Raw genomic sequence first — 9,170 nt, 5'->3', positions numbered from 1 at the left:
ATTATTGACTATATTCCCTATGTTGTACTTTATATCCCAGCGACTATTTTGTAACTGCTATTTTGTATTTTTAATTCTTTCAAACTTTTTCACTCAACCCTCTAACCCTCCTCCCATTTCGCAACTATTAGTTTGCTCTCTGTGTCTGTTAGTTTTTCTCGTTTATTTTTTATTTTTAGATTCTACATATAAATGAAATCATATGGTACTTGTCTTTCTCTCTCTGACTTATTGTACTTAATATATCCTCTAGATCTATCCATGTTGTCAGAAATAGTAAGATTTCATTCTTTTTATGACAAGGTAATATTCAATTTTATCTATGTACTGCATCTTTATCTACTTGTCTATTTCTCTATTTTTATTTTTTATTAAATCATTTTTATTGTTATTCTACTACAGTTGTCCCAATTTTTCCCACTTTGTCCTCCTATGCCCACCCACCCCCCACTCCCACAGTCAGTTCCCACACTGTTGTCCATGTCTGTGGGTCATTCATACATGATCTTTGTCTAGTCCCTTCCTCTTCTTTCCACCATTATTCCAGTACTCTTTCTCTGCTGGTCAGTTTCAGTCTGTTCCATGTGTCCATGCCTCTGGTCCTATTTTGTTTGATAGTTTATTTTGTTCATTGGATTCCTCTTATAGGTGATATCATATGGCATTTGTCTTTCACCAACTGGCTTATTTCACTTAGCATACTATTCTCCAGATCCATCTTTGTTATGGCAAAAGGTAGGAGTTCCTTCCTTCTTTCTGCTACATAGTATTCTATAGTGTAAATTTACCACCATTTTTTTGGTCCATTCATTGACTGCCAGACACTTAGGCTGTTTCTAGCACTTGGTTATTGTAAATAGTGCTGTTTTGAACATTGGGGCTCACAAGTTCTTTTGAACTGGTGATTTGGGATTCTTAGGGTATATTCCCAGCTGCAGAATCACTGGGTCAAAAGGCAGTTTCATTTTTAGTCCACTTGTCTACTGATGGTCACTTGAGTTGCATATCTTGGCTATTGTAAATAATGCTTCAATGAACATAAGGATGCTTATGTCTTGTTGAATTAGTGTTTTAGATTTTTTTAGATAAAAATTCAAAAGTATAATTGCTGGATTATAAGACAATCCTGTTTTAATTTTCAAGGAACGTCCATACTATTTTCCACAGAGGCCACACCATTTGCTACCCACCAACAGTGTACTGTTTTCTCCCCATCTTCACCAAGACTTGTTTGTTGATTTACTGATGATAACCATTCTGACAGGTGTGAAGTGATTTCTCATTGTGCTTTTAATTTACATTTATCTGATGATTGTTGATGTTGAGCATCTTTTCATATGTCTGCTGGCCATCTGTATGTCCTCTTTGGAGAAATGTCTATTCAGGTCCTCTGTCCATTTTTAAATTAATTTTTTGCCATTATGTATGAGTTATTTATGTATTTTAGGTATTAATCCCTTATCAGATGTACCACTGGCAAATATTTTGTTCCCATTCAGTAGGTTTTCTTTTCATTTTGGGTTTTTTCTTTGCTGTGAAAAACTTTTTAGTTTGATGTAATATCATTTGTTTATTTTTTCTTTTGTTTCCCTTGCCTGAGGAGACATAGCCAAAAAAAATATTACTGAAAACTATGTCAGAGAGTTTACTGCCTATGTTTTCTTCTAGAACTTTTATGGTTTTGGATTTTACATTTAAGTTTTTAATCCATTTAAGTTTATCTTGTAATAGGATAAGAAAGTGGTCTAGCAAAGTACAAAATTAATATTCATAAATCAGTTGAATTGTTATAAACCAATAACAAACTATCAGAAAGTGAAATTAAAAAAACAATCTTTTTTCCAATTGCACCAAAAAATAGCTAGGAATAAATCTAATCAAGGAGGTAAAGACCTGTACTCAGAAAATTAGAAGACATTGAAAAAAGAAACTGAGATACAAATAAAAGAAAGCATGTTATGACCATGGATGGGAAGAATTAACATTGTTAAAATGTCCATATTGCCTAAAGTAATCCATACATTCATTGCAATTCCTATCAAAATAACAATGATATTGTTCACAGAGCTAGAACAAATAATCCTAAACTTTGAATGGTATCACAAAAGTCCCCAAATAGTCATAGAAATCTTGAGAAAGAAGAACTAAGTTGAAGGTACCATGGTACCTTACATCAAACTGTACTACAAAATTATAGTAATAAAAACAGCATGGCACTGGCTTCAAAAAGTTTCTTCGAAAAGTGGTGATGGGAAAACTGGACAGATATATGCAAAAAAAGATCAAATTTTTTTTCAGAACACAAAGATACCCAGATAATGATAGACTATATGCCTAGGCAAACCGTTTTTTGCCAATAGCATGGTGAAGGGCATCCTTGACTTCCTTGTTTCTCAGAGTGTACACCACAGGATTAAGGAGAGGAGTAAAAATGGTGTAGGTCACTGATATCAACTGATTCTGATCTCCGGTGTTCTCTGACTTGGGCTTGAGGTAGGAAATGGAGGCACAGCCATAGTGGACAATGACCACAGTGAGGTGAGAAGCACAAGTTGCAAAAGCCTTCTTTCGTCCCTCAGTTGAGGCAATCTTGAGGATGGTGGAGATGATAAGGATGTAGGAGATGAAGACCAAACCCATGGGCACCACAATAACAACTGAGCTGATGATAAAATTAATTATGTCATGTAGATTGGTGTCAGCACAGGAGAGTTTCATAACTGTGCGGATCTCACAGAAATAATGGGCCACCTCTCTATCACAAAAGGGCAGCCTGAACACAGAAGAAATCTGAATTATGGCCACAAGAAGCCCAATGCTGCAGGACCCCCATACCATCTGGGCACATACCTTCTTGTTCATGATGATCATGTACCTTAAGGGTTTGCAGATGGCCACATAGCGGTCATACCCCATTGCTGTGAGTAGAAAGCAGTTGTTGATTGCCAAAGTGATAAAAATGAACATCTGGGTGGCACAGCCAGCCAAGGAGATGGGTTGGCTTTGTCCAGTGAGGCTGGAGAGCATCTGTGGTACAATGTCCAATGTGTACATAGTTTCTGAAGTTGAAAGAATACTAAGAAAGAAGTACATGGGGGTATGAAGATGATGATCAATGCTGATAATTGCCACAATGATGACATTGCCAGCCAGGGTTAAAAGGTACAAGGTAAGAAATACTACAAATAAAGTAAGCTTGTGTTCATGAAAGCTGGAAAAGCCCTGGAAAACAAACTCACTCACCCCTGTGTGGTTCTCTCTCTTCATTGATAATCCACACCTAAAAGCTGAAGACATAGGCCAATCACTCAGAATATATCAGTGCCCAATGCTTTGAGCAGGAGAACTCTAGGAAAAGGAGATAAAAAACTGCTCCTAGAAGGATGCCAGGTAAATGGAGGCTACTGTTCACTTACAGGTAAAGATAAAGAAACACAATTGGGAAATAATTTTATGTATGCAGATTTATATACAAAGGTAAAGGATGGGGTAAAATGGAAGGATAACTGGGGCAAGTTTAGAAAAGATGTCCTGATGAGTTAGGACATAAGTGTTAGGGGAAAACTGAGGCTGAAGAAATAGGAAATGAATAGTTAAATTTGAAGAGTTTCATCTTGGATTTTAGTTTCAGAGTTTCATTTACCTAAAACAAATTTGCCAATCTTTTCTACTTTGTTTAAAGCACAATTTTGATCTTTTTGAACATCTTCCTTTCTAAGTTGAAAGAACAAGTTATAAGTGTGTGCTTTATCTCTATTCCACTTGTCTGAATCTCTCACACCCTTTACACAAATCATTCAATAATTCAAACCTGACTTTCTTCCATTGTTTTTTAAAAAATTTGATTGAATTTATTGGAGCTACATTATTAATAAAATTATATAGATTTCAGGTGTACAATTCTATAATACATTATGTGTATGTTGTATTTTGTGTTCACCACCCCAAATCAAGTGTCCTTCCATCTCCATTCATCCTCCCTTTACCCTCATCTACCTCCTCACCCCACTTCCCCTCTGGTAATTACCATACTGTTGCCTGTGTCTATGAGTCTTCCTCCCTTCCTTCCTTCCTTCCTTCCTTCCTTCCTTCCTTCCTTCCTTCCTTCCTTCCTTCATCCTCTCCATTGGTTTTTAATGAAACATCTTTATTCAATACTTAAGTCTCCTCTTAGTCAGAAAGCCTCAAAACTAAATACAATTTATCAGTCCAAGCCCTTTTCAATTGCTAGTTTTGCTCTGCAACTAGTTCTTATAAAATGTGTGTATTTCTCTTTGTTTTCTAGCTTTTGCCTGCATGTCAATTTTCACAGCTAGTCTGACTCACTACTATATTCTGAAATCTCTTTTTTAATTTCTTCAGAATTACAAACTGGGTATATTGGGGGAAGCCAGGTTTGCATATCTATTTTCCACTTGAGGAGTAATTGGAGATCACAAAATTCACATTTAAAAAAAATAATAAAAATGGTTAAAACAAAAATAATAGTCTCTTATTTCACTTTTTAGTTTATAAAGTATTTTACATATATTATTTAACAGCATAATGATCCCATATTTTAGGTAATTATTATTTCCATCTTGCAGATAGAAAGCCTAAGTTACCTAGGGTTAGGTGATTTCTCCAAAATTAAAAAGTCATAGATCCAATCTTTTAATTCTAAGGCCAGTGTAATTGGAAAAAAATGAAAAACATCAGGGAAACTGGAAAGTTTTAAATATGCTTATCTAGATAAGTAGATAAAATATTATCATATTAGTGACAAAACATATCCATTCTCCTTGGCTTAATATTTTACTTCCAATTATTTATTTTAAGGAAATAATCACAGATATGTGTAAAAAGTTTTTATAATATTATTTATAACAATGGAGGCCAAAAACAGTGTAAATAAACAAAGGAATGATTAAATGAATTATATCCATGTGATGGGAACTATGCAGCCATTATACATCTATAAACTTCTGATATGAAAAATACAATAAAGATAGATACATAGATATGTACATAGTTATATAGATACATATGTAGATACAAAGATGCATAGATAGACCACAATTTTGTAAAAATAACACAAAGAAAATTTAAAAAATAAATGAATAAATGAATAAATTAAGGTAACATATTCAATGACACACCTGCCATTAAAAAAAAGGCTGGAAGGAAATATACCAGGATGCTAAAAATATTTTTTTTCTGGGTAATGAATAGAGACTCCTAAATTATTTTTTTCTTTGTGCTCTCTATATAGTACAGATTTTCTTTTAAATTATTTTCTTCTAAGCACAAAGCCAAATTTTATAATTGTGTTCCCAAATGGAACTCTATAATGAGGTTGCAAAGAGGATTGAGGAGAAGAGGTGAAAGTAGGGGGTTAATTTACCTTCGAGAAAAGAAGTTGACAAAACAGGTATTTTATAGAAATTTGTACACATAAGGACCATAGCCAGAGGAAATTAACTTCAGTTTTTAAAGAAAGATTGTAGTTGGTAAACAGAAAAATTTTCTGAACACTGCTGGAAGAAGAAGATGGCAAGTGAAGCCCTCATCTTGGGTGCAAAACTTAAGGGAGCAGAGTAATCAAGATGAACACAATTTTAATGAAATAATTTTTTAAATCAGTGCAAAAATCCATGATTAAAAATTTGAAATTTTATTAACAATTCAACAAACAAATGTTGGAGAGGATGCGGAGAAAAGGGAACCCTAGTACATTGTTGGTGGGAATGCAGACTGGTGCGGCCACTGTGGAAAACAGTATGGAATTTCCTCAGAAAACTAAAAATGGAACTGCCTTTTGACCTGGCAATTCTACTGCTGGGGTTATACCCTAAGAACCCTGAAACACCAATCCAAAACAACCTATGCACCCCAATGTTCATAGCAGCACAATTTACAATAGCCAAGTACTGGAAGCAACCTAAGTGCCCATCAGCAAATGAGTGGATCCAAAAACTATGGTACATTTACACAATGGAATTCTATGCAGCAGAGAGAAAGAAGGAGCTTATACCCTTTGCAACAGCATGGATGGAACTGGAGAACATTATGCTAAGTGAAATAAAGCCAGATGGTGAGGGACAAATACCATATGATCTCATGTGTAACTGGAACATAATCAACAGAAGAAAAAAGGAAACAAAATATAACCAGAGACATTGAAGTTAAGAGCAATCTAACAATAGCCAGAGGGGAGTGGGGAGGGGATAGTGGGGAGAGGGGTTTTTAGGAACTACTGTAAAAGACACATGGACAAAACCAAAGGGGAGGGTGGAGGTGGGGGAGGGAGATGGGTTTGGCTGGGGTAGGGTAGAGGGGTGGGGAGAAAATGCAGACAATTGTAATTGAACAACAATTTTAAAAAGTTTATAAAATTAAAATAAATAAATAAATAACAATTTGAAATTTTAAACAACCACAGGGTCAATTCTAAAGGACACATGGACAAAACCAAGGGTGGTGGAATCAGGGGAGGGAGGTGGGGATGGCTGGGGTTGGGGAAAATGCAGACAACTGTACTTGAACAACAATAAGATAAAATAAAATAATAAAAATTAAATAAAATAAATATTACCACAGTGAGATGTAAGTAGTTGGATGAGGACAGATTTTGGAATTCTCTTACTAAAATTTTTTAGGAACAGAAAAATATAAAATATTTCAAAATACATAGAAAAATGTGCAGCAAAATATGTATGTGTAAATTTTCCTCAGGGATGTGGAGATAAGCTAGTCCTTAACCACTACTGTTTGGCTGAGATTCACGATTTATTACTGAAAAAAAATAAAATTCAAATCTTATATAAGTGGAGAATCTATCCTACCCACATTAAAAGGAATAGAAAAATTAAGCTAGGCTATAGAAGAGAAAAGATTGAATTGAGCTTATGCATTACTACAATTGCTCTCCTCTCTCACCACCCTCTCAGGAAAACAGTGACTCACAAAATGGCAGAGACCTGATGTGTGATAACACTACGATTGTCATATGATCATGATCAATGAAACAAAATAGCAGCCTCCATCTGTGGAATCCATGTCACTAAGAAATGCAGCACTTTACACCATATTCTGTTTCTGTGGATTCTGGATCTTTAGCCTAACATCTCTCTACACTAAAAAATATAAAACTATTATCTTCTAGAAAAATCATTTTCTACTTAGCCCTGACAACCAATCCTGCGCAAGGGGTTAATCATATCCATGTCATTATTCAAGTCTTTCCAGTTGGAAGCAAGCTGGAAAAACTCATATGCTTTGTAGATTAAGTTATTTACATATAATTTAATCATATCAATTTAGAGTTTGGAGGTAATTTTAAAAGCCCAACATTCCTCACAAATAGTACACCAAATTCTGTTTCAGTGCTTACAATTATTGGAAATTCTTTATCTTACAAGTTAGCATCTCCTCTCTTTAAAAAAAAACAGATACTAAGTTTACTTAAAAATAAAACAGGTTTTTATGTTATAAAAATGCTTATGGAAAAAAAAAGCTGTCTGTAGAGTATAAACAGAAAAGTTAGTTTTCTAGTTCTGTATGCATTCTTTGTTCTAGAAGTAAACATAATTCATGTTTGTTTTTAAAATTTATTTCTGTATAGAAATTTTTTATGCACAATTATGCATATTTCCACATTATTTCAATGTTACACAAATGGAATTATATGTAACATATTGATTCACAACTAGCTTTTTTCACTTAATATTAAATCTTGGCTACCTTCCACAAATCTATCTCTATCTTTATTTTCAACAGTACATAATATTCCATTTACAAGTCCATATAGACCTAATATCATTAATTCTATTTTTGAATGGCCTTAATTCTTAGAAAATGTTACTTTCTATTGATTCCATATCTGTTTTCCTGCAACTCTCCACCTGCCCACAATATCCTACCTCTTATTTCCCTTTTAGCTACATAGTATTTAAAATATTTGAAGATCATTATCATGTCTGCTGAATTTCATGTCCTTGAACCCATTACCACAGCAAGATGATCAAAAAGAAATATAATATTAATGGACATGAGAATCAATACAACCAAACAAATACTGAAAACCATAGAGGGGAAATAATAAAATTTTGGAAAAAATACATAGCATTCCATTTTCATTTAGTTCTGTCACTATTCTGACCTTGGTCATATGAAGGAGTCGTCTGTTTCCAGATAGGATCTTTAAAAAGAATTGAGTCTATGCAGAGAAAGCTCATGAAAACACCTTGGCGTGGAAGTCAAAACCCAGAAAGCAAGGAAAATTTGGCTGTCTCTAGTATCAGAGAAAACTTTCAAATTATTGCTATATTCCTTGAGAATGGGGACATTAGTTCCTTTTGCTGGAGAAGTGGCCCAGGAAAAATACAATCTCTTCAACTTAAGGTTTCAGGAGCTTTGGGCATTTATTTTCCCAAGAGAAGGAAATCCCTTTGCCTCGAGTCTGTTGGGAACATCCCATTAAAAATCTCTCCAGGGTACTAAGAAGTAAGAATGTGAGAACCCCAGTGCTTGTCTCAAGGGTCTCATTAGGAACTTGGGTAACAGATGAGAGAGTGAATGTCAAGTGTTTACTCACTATTGGGGTTTGTTGGGATTTTGGGAACTAACACTGCATTGATTTTTAATTAAGTAAAACCTTAGGAAGACTCAATAAGCTTATAAAGAGAACACTCCAAATTTTATTTTCTAAATGTTAGAGAGAAAACCAACTTCCTGAAACTTACACAAATAAGATGGGGCAAGCAGAGGGCTATAGGGGTTAGAGGTTCTCTTGTCCTATAGCCAATTTTCCTTAAGTCTCAGTGGATGTACATGCCAGCTTAACTCTCCCATTTAGAGAGAGCAATGTCCTATGCTTGGCAACAGAATAAGATACTGTCAGACCTATTCCTTATGCTCCCTTCAGTTCATTCACCAATCTTGCTGGAAAGAAAATGAAAAGCAATAGATCTCTATTCCATCAAATTCAGTTTCTGGCTCAGCACAACTCCAACAAGATGATCTCTGTACTTATGGCAGATGCTTAAGGAGCCATGTTAAAGCTAACTTGTAAAAGGAGATTGCCATAACAATCTTCAAACCAGACTAAGAATTTTCTGTCTACAGTAATTCTATTTTTCCTTTAGTTAAAAAGTTATACATGTTAATTATAGAAAACACAAAAAAGGAAA

The 9,170-nt window shown here is 34.5% G+C and overlaps 1 protein-coding gene across 2 annotated transcripts; it reads right to left on the bottom strand.

Annotated features, from left to right (window-relative positions):
- Positions 1-496: 496 nt before the first annotated feature.
- LOC112315390 (olfactory receptor 10J1) lies at positions 497-8,305 on the bottom strand. Of its 2 annotated transcripts, none has more exons than XM_024572075.3 (2): positions 8,141-8,305; positions 497-3,287 (listed from the first exon to the last, which is right to left on the bottom strand). In XM_024572075.3, the coding sequence occupies exons 1-2, from the start codon at positions 8,214-8,216 to the stop codon at positions 2,335-2,337; spliced, it is 1,029 nt and encodes a 342-aa protein (XP_024427843.2). In that variant the 5' UTR covers positions 8,217-8,305; the 3' UTR covers positions 497-2,334. The 2 variants fall into 2 exon arrangements, with proteins under 2 accessions (XP_024427843.2, XP_045039275.1); XM_045183340.2 differs by having other exon boundaries at positions 497-3,348; positions 8,141-8,215.
- Positions 8,306-9,170: the final 865 nt, after the last annotated feature.

The sequence above is a fragment of the Desmodus rotundus genome, chromosome 12, assembly GCF_022682495.2.
Source record: "Desmodus rotundus isolate HL8 chromosome 12, HLdesRot8A.1, whole genome shotgun sequence".
In the NCBI taxonomy this organism is placed as follows: Eukaryota; Metazoa; Chordata; class Mammalia; order Chiroptera; family Phyllostomidae; genus Desmodus; species Desmodus rotundus.
This window is presented reverse-complemented; position numbering and strand designations above follow the sequence as displayed.